The sequence below is a fragment of the Pelophylax lessonae genome, assembly GCF_965119305.1.
Source record: "Pelophylax lessonae genome assembly, chromosome: 6".
Classification (NCBI taxonomy): Eukaryota; Metazoa; Chordata; class Amphibia; order Anura; family Ranidae; genus Pelophylax; species Pelophylax lessonae.
In genome coordinates, this window is record NC_138773.1 from 109,366,772 (window position 1) to 109,387,569 (window position 20,798).

General features: G+C 42.9%; 1 protein-coding gene across 1 annotated transcript in view; it reads right to left on the reverse strand.

Annotated features, from left to right (window-relative positions):
* Window positions 1–20,798, reverse strand: part of SDR42E2 (short chain dehydrogenase/reductase family 42E, member 2) — a gene marked incomplete at its 3' end in the record, with an annotated part of 91,004 nt that overhangs the window by 17,280 nt on the left and 52,926 nt on the right. The window contains exons 6-7 of the mRNA XM_082261294.1: window positions 16,440–16,515; window positions 6,201–6,283 (exon numbers count right to left, since the gene is read on the reverse strand). Coding sequence (XP_082117420.1) covers window positions 6,201–6,283; window positions 16,440–16,515 — 159 coding nt within the window. The remainder of the gene's footprint in view (window positions 1–6,200; window positions 6,284–16,439; window positions 16,516–20,798) is intronic.

Consider the following 20,798-nt stretch of genomic DNA (forward strand, 5'->3'; position numbering starts at 1 on the left):
CTCTTTATTTGAATGGAAGTCGCACCGTAAGTCGGATCAGGATGCTCTGACTTGCGGGGCCACTTGCGTTGTGAAGATTTTTGAGGGGGAACTACACCAAAAAATTGAAGAACCCACCGTGGGTGTCCCCCCAAGTTCACAACCAGGCCTTTTGTGTGTGGTATTGAGTTTGAGGGTATGCCCACAACAAAAAGACAGCGTGGGTTACCCCCAAAACCCCTACCAGACCCTTATACAAGCATGCAGCTTGTCAGGCCAGGAAAGAGAACGAGCAAGCGGACCAAACACCCCCTGGACCACAGCAGGACACATGCCCTCAACATGGGGGGGTTTTGTTGCTTTGGGCCAGGGGGCCTCTGCACCGCACACCCAAAAGCACCTTACTCCCATGTAGAGGAGGACAAGAGCCTCATCCCCACAACCCTGTCTGGTGGTTTTGGGGGGTCATGCGGCCAGGGGGTTCCTAGGACTTTGGAAGCAACCTTTAACAAAGGGTGGCCCCCAGATCCCAGACCCCAATCACTATGTGAATGGGTATGGGGTACATAGTACCCCTACACATTAACCACATAAATGGAAGTGTATGTGAATAACGACAGGAGACGTTTATGAAATGTTCTTAAAGATCTTCATCCGGTCTTCTCCACTCTGCTCTTTGGATCTTCTCCTCTCCAGTCTTCTGCTGTCCAATCTTCTGCTCTTATGTTGTCTGCTCTTTTGCCCTAGGCTCTTCTTCTTCCTCCTGTCCTCCTCCAATGCTGTTGCCGTGCATTCTGCCCGTCTCTGGTCTCTGCATCTTAATATATATACATTACAACCATGCCCTCACAATGACGTCATCATGCGTTCACACCCCTAATGAATATATAGTAAGCTCAGGAGACCGGCAGAATCATCAGCAACAGCATTGGAGGAGGTCAGGAGGAAGATGAAGAGCCTAGGGCAAAAGAGCATAAGAACAGGGTAGGTATTAACTCGAGAGGAATTTAAAGATTACCTGCACACCAAATGTTTCTATATTATGACCTCATGTAGGTGATTCACATTGACTCCGTTGTATTTTATTTTCCAGATCATGTATTACACACTTGCACATTGGCCAAATTGACCCGTGAGGCTCTTCAATGCTGCTCAGACCTCGAGCAAATAAAAGAGACTGCAACGGCATTGCAAGGAAAGATGCGTGATTTTGTGGACATGCTTGCCAAATTTTAAAAATAATTATTTTAAAATTTTTTACAGTTTGTATTGGGATGTTCCCATTTTTATATAATATTTTAGGCCAGTTTTATGACACTCAGATGTTAAAGAGTGTACCCAAGTTTGGGAAAAGCACTTTCCAACACCCTAACCCTAACCCTAACCCTAACCCTAACCCTAACCCTAACCCTAACCCTGTGAATGTTTGATACTAAAACATTTTTACATTCAACAATGTGTGTTCAATTCTTTATTAGACTTTCGTTGGGGGGTCGAGGTCTAAAGCTGTGTAAAGAAGCACTAAATGTATGATGGCTGTCCTATTCACATATTTACATGTTAATGAAAGCATTTTGGACACTGCCATATGCAAGTTGCTGGAGGTGTCAATGAAATGTTAAAGATACCCCCAGTTTTAACGCATATCACAGTGCGATCTGACATTTCACACAGGATCGGAGCACACAAGTTTGAACGACTATGCGATCCTATCCTGATGCGGCTGAATAAATGCATCATGTGCGACTTTTGTGCGAGTGCAGTGCGAATTGAGCCATACAAACTGTATAGCTGATTTTCGCATGAACATCTGATCGCATGTAATAAAGGAGCAGTGCGCTACGATATTACATGCCATCAGATGTGCAGTGTGAATTGAGACATACACTTTGTATGGCTACATTCGCACTGAACACGCATACAAGTCGCACATGACCCTTTATTTCTGATGTATCTGGATTGGATCGCACAGTGCTTAACACTTGTGGAATACAATCCTGTGGAAAAAGTAAGTGGCGGGTCACCCTTATGCAATGCTGGAAGGCTGCAAAGTCGCAGACTTCCCGCATCGCATAAGTGTGACTCAACACTCAAGGTACTAGCAGTCCTAGGATTCAATATGGCATTGATATTGCCAGTAGCAATCAGTGTAGGGAGATCAGTGTAATCTATAGTGTATTGCTTGTTCGTTGCTCTAGTTCACTTTCCATTACCTATATATATATAACACTTTGAGATGAACAATGATCAAGTTTCACATAACACTGACATATCCTAACATTGGTGGGCAGTGAGAAGGATGTCATAAATGAACACAACATAACAGGTGTAGGTACTTTGTTAATACCCTAATGTATTATCTGAAATATATAGTAAGGCAACTTCTGGACAATGAACACCAATATAAGGTGACATTAGATGAACCTTGGGTGTGACCTAGTTCTCAATGTGACAGGGTTTGTGTACATTTTGTGGGGTGCAGAAGGCCCTTGTATTTACACCACTGGCTAAAAAATAACACATGGCCATCATCACTTTGGATCAGCTGGTGAGAGACTACAGTCAAGAAACACACTGATGAATGTATTAACCCTTCCAAAGTCACACATATATAACACATGATTAACCCAAATAATTGTGTTTGGCATATGTGCCCAAATGATTATAATCCACAATACAGAATCATTGCAATTTTTGTTTAATGTGTTGAAAAATAAGATATCTCTGACATTTATCTTGTGTGTCCAATCTTTAACAAGATTAATGTGTTTGTGACAGTGATTGCTGCCAGGACACAGCTCCTCTCCCCACGAAATAGTCCAGATATTCCTGGCGGATCTGACGGGCCCTGTGTGATGCCAATGCTGACCGTCCAACTTCCATTGACGGCATGGACTCCACTTGGTTAGAAGGTTGGGCCTCTCCACTTGTACCTGGCATAGCAGGGTCAGTATCCAGTTGCTGCAAGACATAATTTTGTGCATTCCTGCGTAGGAAGTTGTGCAAAATGCAGCAACACAAGACCACATTATCCACTTTGTACAGTGCCAGGTTTATGGACGTCAGGAATATCCGGAACCGGTTGGCCATTATCCCGAAGGCATTCTCCACAACTCTGCGAGCTCTGGACAACCGGTAGTTGTAAATCCTTTGGTCTGGGGTGAGGTTCCTCTGAGGGTAGGGCTTCATGAGATGCTCCCCAAGCGCAAAAGCCTCATCTGCGATAAACACAAAGCTCATACCCTCAACAGTTTGCTCCCTGGATGGCAGGTTCAGAGTGCCGTTCTTTAGACGACGAGCGAACTCCGTCTGATCAATAACTCCCCCATCCGAATTGCGGCCATTTTTGCCAATATCCAAAAAAATAAACTCATAGTTTGCATTAACTATGGCTAGCATGACTATACTAAAAAAACCTTTATAATTATAATAAAATGTGCCGGAATTCGGAGGGGGGACAATGCGGACGTGCTTCCCATCAATAGCACCCCCACAATTGGGAAAATTCCACTTCTCCAGAAATTGATCAGAAATCTCCAGCCATTGCTCTGCGTTTGAAGGAAACTGTGGGGAAAAAATAAAAAAAAAAAAAAATAAATAATTAGTGCTTGAGCACATCACATTATTAATTACACACACAGTTGTCTGTTAAATGCTTATGCAACTTGCTAAAAAAATATACAACAGGAAGGCAAAGGTTTGGATATGGGGATGTAACATCTACATACATTTATTTTCAACCTCCTATTGTTCTTATATTGTAAAGGGCCATACACACTAGAAGATTCTCTGAAGACTTTTTCGTGCAGATTTAACTTTTCTATGTAGTGCAAGGGCCTACCAGATTGCATAGGATTTGAAAGTGTTTGTTGGACCTCATATTATTTGGTTTTGGTAAATCGGAAGGATAAATTGTTCTGACAATCTTCTAGTGTGTATGGCCCATTATACTCACCAGCTAGAGCTGAGATTTACAAACTACGGCCCTCCAGCTGTTGCAGAACTACACATCCCATGAGGCCTTGTAATTCTCTGACATTCACAGACATGACTAGGCATGATGGAAATTGAAGTTCGTGAACAACTGGTGGGCCATAGTTTGAAGACCTCTGAACTTGAGCTTTGGTATATGCTGACTTTGAGATTTAGCATGTGGGTGGGGGGATGGGTAAGTAAAACTGGGCATTTATACATCAATTAGGGCTTGTGGTCAGTGAAGGTTTTAACATCATTACATAAACATACAGAATCATAGGTGGGAATGGATGGACTGATGTATTTTAGATAAATCATTAACTAGGTACTAAAACATTGGCCAAGGAATAATTGTTTGAGGGAAAGCAATAAAATGACCCAAATTCAAAATACTGTTAACAGGCAATGCGTTTAGGGACACATAGGAGAGAATGGTGGGGTGGTTAGTGGGTAATTTTACAAATGGTTAAAGATAATCTACATCTTTACTACTATGTGCATGCGGACAGAGGGTAGTTTACAAATAATGGCCTGTGTCAATTGCTGTACATCCAAAAACATCATAATTCGGGTGAAACTAGTAATACATGTAATGTAAAAAATCAAACATACCTTGATATAGTCCTTCTGCAAGACCTTGATGATGGCAGAGCAGGTCTCAGGGATGATGACTCCCAGTGCTTGGGGGGAGATGCCTGTGGTGAACTTCAGATCCTGCAGGCTTCTCCCTGTTGCAAGATACCTCAACGTCGCAATTAACCTTTGCTCAGGAGTAATTGCAAGCCGCATACAAGTATCCTGCTTCAGAATATAGGGGGACACCAGGGCAAGAAGACGGTAAAAGATGGGATCCGTCATCCTCAAATAATTCCTGAAGTCATCAGGATTATTTTCCTGGAGCTCCCTCAGCAAGGACATATGAGAAAATTGATCACGGTTAAGCAACCAATTTTTCGTCCAGGAGGTCCGCTTCTTCTTCCTATTGCTCGTACGTCGTCTCAGAGCCAAAACTCCAACACTAACGACAGCAACGGACGAATTCACGGTCGCCATAATAAATTCTCGAACGATGTCTCGGAAAATAGCGAAATGTCGTCAACCAAACAAATGCTACCGAAATCAGCGCGAGATGCCCAGAAGGGTCACGGCCAAACACTCACTTCCTCTTTTGTAGCGGCGAACGTGCGTGGAACGTAGTGACGTCATTTTCTGTCGGAAGACAAATGTCCTGGGCAAGTTTGGAGCACTTTTCAACAGACAAACAACAAACACACCAGCCGCGAACATTTGTAGGACGTTCCGTCGGCCGACGATCGGTACGTGTGTACGGGGCTTTATTTGTTAGACAGGTTTATTTTGGGTTGTTAGCAGACTGGTGGGTAAGTATTTCAAACTAGGGATCGGCTGTTTTTCACACACCCTCATGTATCCCTTCTTTTGGTATAATAGCGCGACTTGTCAGGCGACTTGTCAGCCTGACAAGTCGCGGTATGTCGCGGTCCATAGTGTAGTTCAGGACCCGTTTTAATAGTAGCGACACAAGTCGCTCCGACTTAGAAAAAGGGTCCTGTACTACTTTGGGGCGACCTCGGAGCGACTTGCATAGACTTCCATTATGTGAAGTCCTTGCAAGTGACGCCGAAGTCGCGGTGCACGCGACTTCACAGGTCGCCCCCCGACGTCGGATCGCCTCAGTGTGAACCGGCTCTTAAGGTTTTACATAAATAAAACAGATTACTGTAAGCACCCTTGCCAATGTTGAATTGTTTATCTCATCCCTGTAACTAATACATTTTGCAAGATAGCTTGTTCTTTTGAAAAAGAACAGACTTACTGGTCAGATTACCAGATAAAAATTAAGAAAGAAAACCTAAAAAAGAAAAAAAAAACGAATGCAGCCATCACCTCCATAATATCCATAATCTAAGAATTGCTAAACTGCAATATAATAAAGGTTTTCCTTTGGGTTTAATACAACTTTTATAGATTCGGTCCACACATGGCTCCGTTCCATAGGCATCAAAATAACTTATAACTATTCTTCTATATTTAATTGCAAGTTAATACTCTTTAAAGGCTTTACCTTGTTGTAATCCACAGTCTAAGTGCTGGTCCAAATCTACATTGTTTGCAGAAGTGTCCCTTAACTGATAATGCACTTACAAAGTTTTAATCCCATTTTCTGCACCTTTTCCTAGTTTGTATATAAGCTTTATGTACATAACGTTTAATAACTGAAGACATACCACTAGCCTAGGCAAAAGTCTTCTTTCATCCGGTCCATAAATTCCTGGAGGTCGTAATACGCAGGTCAGGAGTTTACTGCCGCCTGTAGGAGCAAGTACAATTCACTAATGTAAAAAACTTTAGTTTTGTGATCTTAAAGTATTACTAAACCCACAACAGTAAAATCAGTCTGTATATACAGTAAAGTATGCTTGTTATACTCACTGTCGAACCTAAGGGGTTAATCCTCCGCATTGTGCAAAAAGGCTGTTTGCTCCTGTCTTCTCTGTCAACACACAGTTTGGTGTGCATTGCTAGAGAGTTTTCTTTTCTTGGGAGAGTGCTTTTGATCAGCACAGGGCCAATCAGCACTCTCCAGACAGAGGGTTAGGGGTCCTGCAGCCTCACAGGACAGTCAAAGTAGAATGAAAACTCCTACAAGCTATAACAATATATATACTGCTGATGAGAAAAGGTATTTAGAAGTTTATATTTACTAAAATAATTGCATTGCCATGTTCCGTATACTGTGGGAGACCAGATATAAGGAATGCAGAGTCCTGGGTTTAGTAACACTTTAAGGTTTTATGGCACTTTTAGCAAATTTTTTATTTTTCGGTTCTGGTTGCATAAAGTCCAAAGTATACTATAGTACACACATACAGGACACATATTTTGGACATTTTGAACATGAAGGCAAAAAAGGAATAATTAGCTGCATTAAAAAGGTTAATATTCTAGTAAAAATATAATGAAAATCTGCCACCCTCTTGTTGCCTTGGGCTCATAAATTGGGGGTTAGTGAATGCACATGACAGACGGGTCATCAACATTCCCTATTTTTGCTCCATATATTGTATAAGCAAAATTGTGCATAACCTATGTGAATTGGTGCCACCTGGCAAGAGTCTGAATCCACCAGCTTCCTATAGGAGGCATGTTCGGCTTGCTGGTTCAGCTTCCCATTCTGTAACGGTTCCTTGTGACAGCTGACCACTGACTGTTTCACTCAAGCTGCTTTCTTACCGATACCATTGGCATAATATCTTTTTATGTTAGCAGCAACAATAGAACATTCTTATGCTGTTGACTTCAAGAACCTACTGGGATTTGTGCATCTGCAAAGGGATAAAGATGACCAGCAATGGAAGGGAGATACCTCCTCCCTTACAACACCATGGGATACCCATTTAACACTTTCATGTGGTAGTGTGCTGCTATGGATTGGAAAGGAAAATTACAGTAAGTATTTGATATAATTTTCCATTATATTTTCTTAATCATTTAAATGGCCCTGTGGCTTCTTTAAACATGTTAATGTGCTCAGTACTATAGCTATTTACTTTACAATACAGATGTACATTATATCCTCTGCAAGGTGTCGATTCATTTGGAAAAAGGTAATCAAATAATACTTTTATGATACTTTTATGATGGAGAATGTATTTTCACAATAGAAATAAACAGTATTTTACTATGCTGGTTTTACTAGCTGATTACTTGCATGTATGCCCCAGTGTGTGCAGGTATCAGGTGTAATGATATCGTATTGTAACATTTCCCCGGCTATAATTATCACGTCTCACCCTGGGCACCAGGGATCACATTGCACTTTACATTAATTTGTTGTACACTGGCATTTCTAACCTTATCTTCTCTCAGGGCAGCTTAAGTGTTGAAATGCCTCCCATGCTATGGAAATGTCTGGGCTTCGCCATGAATAATTCCAGCTGAGTATATCAGGTGACCGCTACAAGGCTTTTCGCTAACAAAACAATTTGAGGCAAATGTGGGGAAAACAATTAGAGAAACTTATGATGTCCTGTTTGCACAATAAGCAATCTTGGACCAGTTACTCCTGGCGCCGGGATTTTGGTGTACAAGATTTCAGTGCAGAGGTTCCTGTTACAGGACAAGTTCGGTATGCAACAGAATAAGGGTTAGGGTTTAGTTTGGTGGGTAGGCTCAATTTAGGGGTCATGTTAGTGCCTATTTGTGTTTTCTGCTTCCGTATACCTGACTATGTAGAATCACATTCTTTCTAATTGTGCCTGTTCCCACTTGTACACTCAGTTGCCCTAAGCTCCACGCCCTACACTCAAAAAAGCACATGAGTTTTTTTTTGTGGATTCAGGCATTTCTGAACTCAGACTTCAACGGGAATGCCCATAAACCTTTTTTGGGCTTGTTTGTATACCTAAAGAATTTCTTTCCTCTTATAAAACTGCTCTCCCCATTTGACCAATGGAGGAAAACATCTCCTGAAGCTTGAGACATGTACAAAAACACTTGTAAAACACCTGCAATACGTCTGAAAGATGGGTGAAAAAAAAGCTTCAAAATCACCAGGAATACACACCGCTTGTGCTCTGCTCAGGTCTTAGGAAAAGTTTAAGGGTTGAGGGGTTAACCGTTAACATTTATTTTTTAAAATGTAGGTCTAGTGAGGGTTAATGTGTGTATATATATATATATATATATATATATATATATATATATATATATATACACAGTATATATATATATATATATATATGTATACATACAATATATATATATATATGTACATATATATATATTGCCGCAGCATCTCATATTCCTGATATGTGCCTGTTGTACCATGTGCTCATAGCTCCCAACTGTCCCTGATTAGGATAAAAGTCCCTCTGTTCCCCTTCCCTGATTTTGACCAGAGCTATATAGTTGTATATAAAATGCAAATTTTTATCTTTCAAAATGTGTTTTACAGTGTTTTACCTTTCATTAAATTTCTAATTTGCTGCATTTGTAAATCCTTTAAGGTGGCGTGGCAAGGGTGTGTGTCCTAGGGCTACATACTTTTGCTAATAGGTGTCCCTTGTTCACATCTCAAAAAGTTAGGAGGTATGTGTACTCGTGTTAAAAAGTCTCTTTTTGTATTGCTTCCTTTGTGTGAAATCCCTGGTGTTCCTGCCAGTCCCTCTGATTTCCTATTTCAGACTGACCACGCTAAGAATCAGAGTAAAGCCTTCCCAGCATGGTCAATTTTCTGGCTGTGCTGGGAACAAAGCCTACCTGTCCTCCAATGACAAGACTTCTGCTGACTTTTGAAAGATAAAGGAATGGTTTCACGCTATGGACCTAATGATGTATGTCCCTATACCTGCTGCCTCTACTGAAACTACCAAGGTAGAAGTCAGGATTTAACCACTTGCCAACTGTGCACTGTACATTTACGTCAGCAAAGTGGCTCTCCCAGGCAGAATCACATTAATAAATGTCATCTGCCTGGGAGGAGCTAGGGGGTGAGCGCGCGCCGCCGGCACACTCCTGCCCTCGATCGTCAGCGGGAAGGCCAGTGCGGGTGTCAGGCGGCTCCAATTGCTGCCTGACACCGGCGATCTCCTCCCCCCCCCCCCCGCTGACAGAGAAGGACGGACGGCTGATGTAAACACAGCCATCCGTCCTTCTCCCTCGGATGATCACAGAGGCTATGTGATCCTTCTATATAGGATCACATGTCTCTGTGATCATGTCACAAGCCCAACCCCCCCACAGTTAGAATTACTCCCCTAGGCTTACATTAAACCCCTTGATCACCTATACTGTTAACCCCTTCCCTGCCAGTGTCATTATTACAGTAACAGTGCATATTTTTAGCCATGATTACTGTAGTAATGTCACTGGTACCCCCAAAAGTGTCAAAAATGTCAGTTAGGGGTCTGATCTGTCCGCCGCAATGTCGAAGTCCTGCAAAAAAATCGCAGATCGCCGCTATTACTAGTAAAAAAAAAAAACAATAAAAATTACATAAATCTTTCCCGTAATTAGTAGACGCAATCACTTTTGCGCAAACCAATCAAAATACGCTTATTGCTAATTTTTTTTACCAAAAATATGTAGCAGAAAACAAATTGGCCTAAAATGTTAAAAAATTTCGAATTTTTTTTGGGAATGTCATACAGCAGAATTTGAAAAATATTGTTTTTTTTTTTTGCAAAATTGTTGCTCTTTTTTTGTTTATAGCGCAAAAAATAAAAATCGCACAGGTGATCAAATACCACCAAAAGAAAGCGCAATTGTCCGTTAAAGTAACGCAGTGCCGAATCGCAAAATAGGGCCTGGTCATTAAGGGGAAAAACCCTCCGGTCTGAAAGTGGTTAAAAAAAGGGGATAGGTGGATTTGGCACTGCTAATGATAAATGTGCTATGCGTTTTACAATATGGGTAACAGAAAGAAAAAAAAATGATAATTTAAAAAAATGCTAATAGTTAAAGTGCTATGTGCGTTGCAACATGTGTGACAAAAAAAAAAAAAATGAGCAAGTAAAACTATTCAAAGTATTATACAATCCTAATAATTGAACATCTATAGCAGGCATGTCCAAAGTCCGGCCCGCGGGCCAATTGCGGCCCCCAGGCCGCTTTAATACGGCCCCACAGGTAATTTGGAAAAATCTATTGTTGTGGCCCCTGTAAAACCCAGAGATCTTTCAACGCCCATGTTACTTGTGAATACACTATTGTTAACACCCACCGCCCGTGCCCACCAGCTTTATATCCCTTGCTCAATACAGCCTCAGACTTAACCTGATAAGGGAGCACTAAAAAACACAAATAAATTTGGCGCTAGTATAACAGGACCAGCGCCCTCTCCATGATAACTGGCATAACATCTGTTTAGATTTGTCATCCATGTGACGAAATGGAAAAGTATGCCGTTTGCAATAAACTTTGCATAAAATAGTTAATTTGCATTTCATTTTAATGGTCCAAAGAATGTCTGGCAAAATGGTCGGCCCTCACGCATGTTCACTTCATCAAATCTGGCCCTCTTTAAAAAAAAGTTTGGACACCCCTGTCTTAGGGTGGATTAAAATTGCTTAGTCCTGACCTGCAGAGTCTGCCCTCCTATATTGGTGCGGATTTCCTAAAGCAATAGTAAAATCATTACAAAAAAAAAAAAAAATCTGGGCCCCGGCAGATTCATGTCATATTGTACTAGTATGTAAAATTTTGATTTATAAGTAATTACAGTCATTATACAGCATAATTGTTAGAATCTATTGACCCAATTACAGTTGCCCCAACACATACTGTGACTAATATAGTAATAAGCTGAATAAAAACAATGACAGCAATGTTGGATTGCAGCTAGAAACCTATACAGGCATATTAAAAGTGTAAAGGAAAAGCGCTAACACTCAAGTGGACAGTCTTCCTAGAAGAGTTGAAGCTGTTCTAGCTGCCAATGGTTGGCCAACTCACTCAATACTGAAGCCTACGGATTAATACTGGGATGCTATTCAAGTCCATGTCCTTACAAAGGCAATCATCCCAATTCTGTTGACAATATAGTGTATATTAAACTATGATTCAATAAAAGTGAGACTTAATGTCCTTTTGTAGAAAGTGAAAATAAAGTCTATAAGCATCAATGAAAACCTCCACCATGCGTATTAAATCCTCAGTGTGCTCTTATGAACTCTTGCAGCTGTGCCACCACAAATCACCATAATGTGTGAAATGCACACTCGCCATCAATCCAGAGACCTTTATGTTACTAAAGGTCTATTAGCACATTGGGATATCGCCTCCAAATCAATTACATCACACATCTACAAATCTTCCTACTCCTCTGGGTTCTTCAGTTTGTACTCAAGAAACACCATAACATCAAACCATAAAAGGACACATAGTGTAGTATATTATTGCACCAAGGTGTATAAAAACTATAAAAACATAAGGTATTCCACCAGCCTGCTAAATTCCAGCACCACCGCACCCCTTGGTGACCGGTGTGTTCCAAAAACCTGGAAGTTAGACCTGGACGTGATGTCACACCGAAGCAGGAAATGACCACGTCCGTGGAGCCTTGACTAGTTTCACAAATAACCTTTTCAGGAAGCCACCATAGTGAACAAATTTTAATGGCCTAATTTGCTATCAGTAGTGACATGCATCAAAGAAGCTGCTTTTCCTTGTGTAGCTATCAGCCACCGATATTTTTGTCGCCATCAGTAGAAATAAAATCATCTCCTATAAACTTATTTACACACTGTCCCAGTATCTGAGAGCATGTAAACCCTAACAATGAACTGCTGTTCGATTCTTCAATTGTTCAATTGGCTTTGAGTGCAAGCATCGGCATGGCAAGTAAGGAAAACGGGAAGTTAAGTCTTGCAGTTTCATAGCCCATGTTCTTACAGTGCATGTGTGTGCCGCATTGCACCTTGTGAATGTTCCTGTAGACTTCTGGGACCAATGATGTGTCCCAGAAGACTGACGGGGAAGAAGAGGGGCCAAACTTCTGGTTCAGATTGCCGCGGAGATCTGAGCTGGAATTGAGAGCAGGTACCTGACAAAAAACAGGTACCATCTCCCCCCCCAAAACTGCCAAATGTGGCCGTTGAGGGGGAGAAGGTGGGAACAAGTGGAGCATCGCCTTTTAGGTGGAGCTCCACTTTAAAATGCATAAAAATCTCGCACTGACATAGCCTTACTATTGCAAACCACTAACAGTCCATAATTGCACCTGAAATCACATGCAAAACTGATTGCACTAGTGTGAACCTAAGTCATTTTAGGAGCAGTAGAATATTCTCTGTGTAAAAGACAATCTTAGCAGAAGGCTTGTGTGCCTAAATGCTTCAGTAAGGTAAATATGCCTCTGCCCCTATAACTATCCACCATAGGGGATGTACGACTGCAGGACAAGGGTTCTTCTGTTTAGTTACAAAAGGGTTTAATGGGACCGTTCCTTTATACTACATGGGATGAAGCATGGGCCTGTTTTGCCTAGGATTTTCCTCAAATTAAAATATTTAATTTATACTCATTAGATTTTTATAAATTGTTTAAAAAAAATATAGCACCCTACAGGTAGGTGCTAGGTAAAGGTATAGTGGGCCGTGCCTGCCTAACAGCAGGGCTGTGATTTATTAGTCAGGGTGTCATGGTTTACAGGTGTGCCTGCTGAAGGAGGAGTCTCCCCACTGGCTCCTGTGAGAGGCTTCTCATAGGGCAGTGGAGGAAACCCAATCAGGGGACACATCCAGGCTTGTAACTACCCCAGAGGTCAGATTGTGCTGCAAAGGATTCTGGGAGTGGGTATAAGTCTGGGGGTGGCACATGACACAATGTCTTTGGCGGGAGCAGAGTCCCAGGAGGGAGAGAACGGCTGTCTCCCCTCCTGTCTGAGGAGGAGGATCTCGGGGTGCTGCCTGAAGATCCAGAGAGTGCTGAGCTAAGCTGAGGGGCCGGTGTGCCAGTGGACCCTGAAGAGCTTAAAGTGTAAAGGGGTTGCCTTTGGTTAGGGCCCAGAAGTGATAGTGCACAGTGTGAAGTGTGCCAGTTGAGAGTTGCAACAGTACAGGAACTTACAAGGAGTTTCTCAGTCAGTGCAGTGCTGGAGGGAGCCATTCAGTGACTCTGAGCTATTGTAGTGTTACAAGTCAAGCAGTTCTACAGTCCTGGATCTTCTGGACTAAAGTCGAGGATCCAGCACAGTTTCAGTAATTACATAGTTACATAGTTACATAGTAGGTGAGGTTGAATAAAGACAATAGTCCATCCAGTTCAACCTGTGTAGGTGTGTGTGGCTGTAATCATCTCGCATACCCCTGAATGTTCTGATCCTTGAGATGTACGTCTAGAAGTCTTTTGAAAGCCACCTTACTACCTGCAGAAACCACCTCTTGTGGTAGAGAATTCCACAATCTTGTAGCCCTAACAGTAAAGAACCCCCCACGTTGCCTGAGGTTAAAACGCTTCTCCTCTAATCGCATTGTATGCCCCTGAGTCCTCATGCAATCCCTGCGACTGAACAGCTTTTCTTCTAAGCCTAGATCCCCATTGAGATATTTAAAAATTGCTATCATGTCCCCCCTCAGGCGTCTCTTCTCCAGGGAGAATAAATCAAGCGATTGCAGACGCTCCTCATAATCAAGGTCCTCCAATCCCCTAATTAGTTTAGTTGCCCTTCTCTGGACCCTCTCCAGCTCCAACACATCCCTTCTGAGGACTGGTGACCAGAACTGGACAGAATACTCCAGATGCGGTCGGACCAGAGCTTTATAAAGTGGAAGGATTATAGTCTTATCTCTGGAATACATCCCTTTCTTTATGCATGCTAATGTTCTGCTAGCCTTGGCAGCTGCCGCTTGACATTGCATGCTGTTGCCTAGTCTATCATCCACCAATACTCCCAGATCCTTCTCCATTTTTGATTCTCCCAGGGGTTCCCCTCCTAACGTGTATTGTGCTTTTATGTTGCTAGTCCCCAAGTGCAAAACCTTACACTTCTCCACGTTAAACCTCATTTGCCAAGTCGTTGCCCACTCCGTTATTTTGTCCAGGTCATACTGTAGGATATCTGCTTCATGCTGTGCTGTTATTGCCCTGCCTAATTTTGTGTCATCTGCAAAAACTGATATTGAACTACAGATCCCGTCCTCAATGCTGTTTATGAATAAATTGAACAAGGTTGGTCCTAGGACTGAGCCTTGGGGGACCCCGCTTACTACCTCAGACCAGTCTGAGTATGCGCTGTTTATTACCACCCTTTGGACACGCCCTTTTAGCCAGTTCCGTATCCAAGAGCAAACCCTGCTGTCGATACCTGCATAAATTAAGCGTTTATGGGGAACTGTATCAAACGCCTTAGCGAAATCCAAGTACACCACATCCACTGGTCTGCCCCTATCTAGCTCACAGCTCACCTCCTCGTAGAATGTTAAGAGATTGGTTTGACAAGAACGCCCATTTGTAAACCCGTGCTGGTTACTACTGATGATGCTGTTGTCCTTAGCAAACTCTACGATATAGTCCCTCATCATCCCCTCCAGAAGTTTACATACTACTGATGTCAGACTGACAGGTCTATAATTTCCCGGTATATGGCTCTGACCCTTTTTGAATATCGGAATCACGTTAGCTTTCCTCCACTCCCCTGGTACATCTCCTGTCCTAATACTGTCCGCAAAGATCAGGAACAGTGGTCTGGATATAACCTTACTGAGTTCCTTGAGTACTCTCGGATGTACGCCATCCGGGCCTGGTAATTTGTTTGTGTTAAGTTTATCCAGCCTTTCCCTGATTTCACCCTCTGTTAGCCATAGTGGCAAGTCCTGTGTATTACTACTAGCCATACAGTCATGGTCAGTGTACCCCTCCTTTTCCTGTGTAAAGACTGACGAGAAAAAAGCATTCAGCACGGTTGCTTTTTCAGTGTCCTCTGTAACCATCCTCCCATCAAAGTTAATTATGTGTGCAATATGCTCTGCCCTAGTTTTTTTGCTGTTGATATACTTAAAGAATTTCTTTGGGTTTTTTTTACTATCCTCCGCTATTTGTCTCTCAAAGTCTATTTTAGCCATCTTGATTTCGTGTTTACACTTCTTATTTGCCTCCTTGTATTGGTCGAAAGCCAATACTGTGCCTTCTGATTTATATTTCCTGAAGGCCAATTTTTTTCCCCTAATAAGATTTTTAACGCTACGGTTTAGCCAGCCAGGTTTGGCTTTGTCTCTTCTAAATTTATTTCCCATAGGAATGCACTGCAAGATGCCTTTGCTTAATATATTCCTAAAGCATTCCCATTTTTCCTCTGTGGTCAGGGATCCCAGGGTTCGGTCCCAGTTTACCCTTTCCATCAACGAGTACAATTTTGGAAAGTCTGCCCTTCTGAAGTTAAGGGTTCTTATGTTCCCCACTTGCCTTGCTATATTGTTATTTACGCTAAATGTGATCATCCGGTGATCGCTAGAGCCCAGGTTGTCCTGGACCCCTACCTCCGAGATTAGGTCTGGGTCATTAGTGATCAATAGATCCAGGATTGCGTTTTCTCTAGTAGGAGAATCCACCAACTGTGACATGTAATTATCCTGTAAGGTTTCCGTGAATAGACGGGCCTTCTGTGAGTGTGTAGTCCCCTCTTCCCAGTCAATGTCGGGATAATTGAAGTCCCCCAAATTACACAGTGTTCAAGTGTCAGGAAGCATTGGCTAGCATCGGCTAGCGTCAAGACAGCGCTAATAGGCATTTTTGCCAGAAAATTCCCACAATTGTATCTAGTTAAGCCTTAAGGAGTATCCCACTCATTCCCTTTTCCCATCCCCTTAAATACAATAAAACCACAAAACAAAGATGCCGGAGTTGTCAATGTCTCAGTGCTCACACCCAGGGACGCAGCTCACAAGGGCTGGAGGGGTAACCAGTACCGATGGCAGACCCACATCAGGCCATAGGCCTGGAAAATCTGCTACAAAAATAAGACTTACCTTTGAGTGTAGTTCCATTGGCTGCCAGAATCATCTGATCAGCAATAGTCTTTGTCTTGGAATAATAATCCAGCTGCTAAAAAATAAACAGTAAACTTTTTAGATATACAGTAATATAGGGTAAAACTACATTCAGTAGGAGTGCAGCATCAACTGCATAAAAACAGAAGGAAATGAGAATTCATGGCACTGTGATGGACGTTTTTGACTGAAGTAATAGAGCACACAGGGGTCTTTTTGAAGAGTAGAACCCTCTAGTGTGTGCTACTGGTAGTGGCAATTTAAGTAAGAAGCATTTTTCTGGCTCTAGAACTAAACCTGAGTCAATTCATTGGGTCAGTTAGAGACCAGGGCTAGAAGACTCATCCTGGCAGCTCTCTGGTGCCTCCCCATGGTATCTGGAATATTGGAGAATATTCTAGAACTAGAGGGCGGGCTTGAGGAGGGGTTGCCTTCAATATTTAGGGGTCTTTAGCCAATCCCCAGGTTGGGTACTTGGCATGGAACTAAATCGCCCATATGTAGGCTATTAACCATACCAGCAGGAAGTTCAGGTGAAAGAGGGAGAAGCAATGCTGAAGAGGCTGTTGGTGGCCCTTGAGGGACCCCTTACTGGGGGGGGGGGCGGGGGTATGGAAGGATCCTATCACAGGAGTCAGAAAGCACAGAACAGTGCTCTAAGTGCTGATTGATTTATTGGGGTATAATAAAACAAAAGTAGCAACTCACAAGAGCCAAGGAATGAAGAGGCTGATGTAACAATTATTAGGCAATGCTCCTCTAGCTAATGCCATCCATCCACATGCAAGGACACATCCGAAGTAAACCGTCTGTCACAGGAGGAAAGATGCTGGCTGCCTGCTGTGATTGTCCGCGTCACCCGAAAACTGCTGGGCGCACAACGCGTTTCTGAGCATGCGCCAAGTCTCGAACGGACATGCGCGCTCTTTCATCAGGCACCTGATGAAACCTGGGACCCAGACAATCACAGTAGGCAGTTGGCATCTTTCCTCCTGTGACGGACGGTTTACTTCAGATGTGTCCTTGCATGTTGGTGAAAGGCACCACCTAGAGGAGCATTACCTAATAATTGTTACATCAGCCTCTTCATTCCTTGGCTCTTGTGAGTTTCTAATTTTGTTTTAATATACCTCAATAAATTAATCTGCACTTAGAGCGCTGTTCTGTGCTTTCTGTATTCGTTCCAGAGTTTTCCTCACTCGTGAGAAGAGCTGCTTGGTGCAGTTGTATGTCTTACTCAATGGACTTTTTTATATGGACATTGCATACTAATTTATTGTAGACTGATTTCCCCCTCCCCTCTGCTTTAGAATTTAGTCATTATTTATGTTGGATGGACTTTAGCGCTTATACCTGTATGTATGTGCTTTTTATGCTACCACGGGAGGCGGTGGGGATGTTCAGACTGGAGAAGCAGCAGAAAGGAGCAAGCAGAGACAGTGAATAGATCAGCATGGTGCAGGGGCAGACAAGGGGAGAGACTGCCAGCTGTAGTAGGTCTCTCTTGAAGACTGCGGTGAGCCAAGTCTTCATCTAGCCTTGCCCTGGGAGAACTCCATGTGTAGTGTGCCAGTCGGGCAGGACTGGGGAAAGTAATCAGCCAGGTAGGCTGGTATCCATTGCAGCAGTAGAACTGGGCTCAGTCTACAGGAAGGTAGAAGGTGTTGCTGTTAACTCCACAATGTGCTACTTTATCCACAAAGGGACAGGATGTTCCTAGCCTGTAATGGGCTGTTGCTGAATTAACTAAAGAGACTTAATTCCCCTGGATTGAATTAGCAGGCGCTGTATACAGGAAACTGGTGCATGCAGGTAGAAGGAGAAGACCTTTGTAAATAGAGTGGAAGTTATCCCCTTTTGTTCTGGACATTTTCAAGTTGGGCATCCTATAATCCTTTACCCCATCCAAGTTATCTGCCCCTAATAAAAAAACAAACCAGCCAAGGACTGTTTTTGTGTTTTAGTGCATGAAGGAAATGCTGTGTGCCTAGCTGTGCAGTAGTGGGGAACCCTAACTCTTGCAGCTCCTATGATGGGTGTGCTACAAGAGCATAAAAAAGCACACAAAATCAACCAACCACACTGACCGGGGTTATAATCCTCCTCTACTCTATCCAAAATGAAAAAGAAAAAGTTTTACCTATAATTCTACTTTAAGTCTGCTGACATCACATCCAAGATGGTGTCACCTAGCAGCAGTCTCAGGGCTTTTGGATGTCTAAACATGAATACCATGCATAAAATATGTTAAATGGACATATAATCTTATGGAAAGATTATTGTTGAACTGAATGGTCTGGTGACAGGGTGCCTTGAAGCAAAGTCAGAACAGGCTGAAAGTCAGAGATAGTAGCAGAGAAATGTAGCTTAAAAAACATTTAGCAGGTCCAGTTGGGCTTCAGGCAGAAAGCCGAATTAAAAAACAGTCATTAACAGAGGCAACCGAATGTAGCAGATATCCAAGGATTAGTGCTAGTCAGAAATAGATGCCAAGTTTATATCAAGTCATAAAACAGAACACAAAATCTGCAATACAGAATTGCAGAGTGCAGGCAAATTGGTCAGGCTATGGACACCATTAATCGCATATTCATGGAGTACACTAATTCCGATTTAACCTGTGCTGATTGAATTCATTCGTGTACCTGACCACACCACAGTGCTGGATATCATTTAATAGAAGGAGTGGGCACACATCTAGACCAACCTTTTTCAACCAGGGTAGCCAGGCACCCTGGGGTGCCTTGAGGTTTCTTCAGGGGTGCCTTGGCAAAATGCATAAAAAGTGATTAAAAATTGTATACAAGCCAGCAGGTGGATGAAGCCTGCGTTTTAGTTACACAAAGCCACAGGATTTATTATGCATCATCTTGACTTTCTAGACACTGGCACCCTAACAGCCAATGATGTCATCAGTTAAAAAAGAAGGATTTCTGTTACCTCCACAGCATCCTTGTTTGACCCTCCTGTGCCCCTCTCACTCAGCACTGGGGTGACATCAGCTGACAGTTGAGGGAGAAGAGAAACATTAGAATGCTAGTCAGTACGTGTGCAAAAGTGTATTTGCTTTGGAAGAATAAATCGCCTCTAATGTTGGGCGTCCTACGTGTGGATGTTGCTCTTTTATGTAAAGCTATTAGAATAATTTTTTACATTTTAGAATGGGATGCCTAGAGGTTTTCCATAATTTCAATGGGTGCCTTGAGATGACCTATAATTTTAAAGGGTGCCCTGACTGAAAAATGGTTGAGAAACACTGATCTAGACACAGCATCTTAGAATACCCCAAGAGTATCTGGATGCAGGCATGGGCATCCGCAGGTAGGGGCAAGGGGGGGCAAATGCCCCCCCCTGGAATCTCAACTTCCCCTTTCAAGTGGATGTTAAGCCACTTTATACCATCCTGTCTGGTCTGTTTAATAATCCTGTGTGCCCCTGTGTCTGTGTATGTGTTTTAAAAAAATAAGCCGGTCTTTACAAGTTTTCAGAGGGCTGAGCTCCGCTCACGTGACCCACCAGCTCTCTCTTCTCCCAGTCTGACAGCTGCCTGCAGTGGACGGGGCCGAGGATTACTCACTGATGTAAGTCGGGAGGGTAAGGAGGATGGGAGGGGAGAGGAGGAGAGAGGCAGCAGGTCACGTGAGCGGCGAGTGGCGCTCTGAAAACTTGTAAAGAATGGCTTATTTTTATAAAACACAGACACAGGGGCACACAGGATTATTAAACAGACTGTAGACAGGATATGAAACTTTAAATGAAACTACAGCTGCAGGAGGGGAGGGGGAGGGGCACTGACACAGGAGCAGTCAGGTAGGGAGGGAGGGGGGAGAGAGGACAGAGGAGGACAGGAGGGCTGCAGATGATGGAGGCACGTAAACCGACCATAGTGTCAGAGTTCAGCAGCCATGGTATACCGTGGTCAGTTTACAGAGGGGAGGACATAGCCAGGCAGGATCAGCCAGGTATTTTAGGTGATAGAAGGGGCCAAATTACACAGCAAAGCATTGTGCTATATAACATGCTTTAAGGGACCGGATTAATTTTTTTAAATTTGTTTTAGGTTAACAAATGCTTTAAAAATAAATGCTGCTGTTTGCTCTTTAAAAATAAATACCGTATTTTTTGCCGTATAAGACGCACTTTTTCTTCCCCAAAACTGGGGGGGAAAAGTTGGTGCGTCTTATACGGCAAATACACAGTCTGAGCCGAGTGACCCGCACGATCGTTCTGTCCGGCCGCCCCCCCCCCCCTCGTGCAGCAGTGTCAGAAGGAGCCGATGGCTTCGTTCTCACACTGTGAATCTCCGAAAAGGGTGGACCCGAGGCGCAGAGCAGTGCA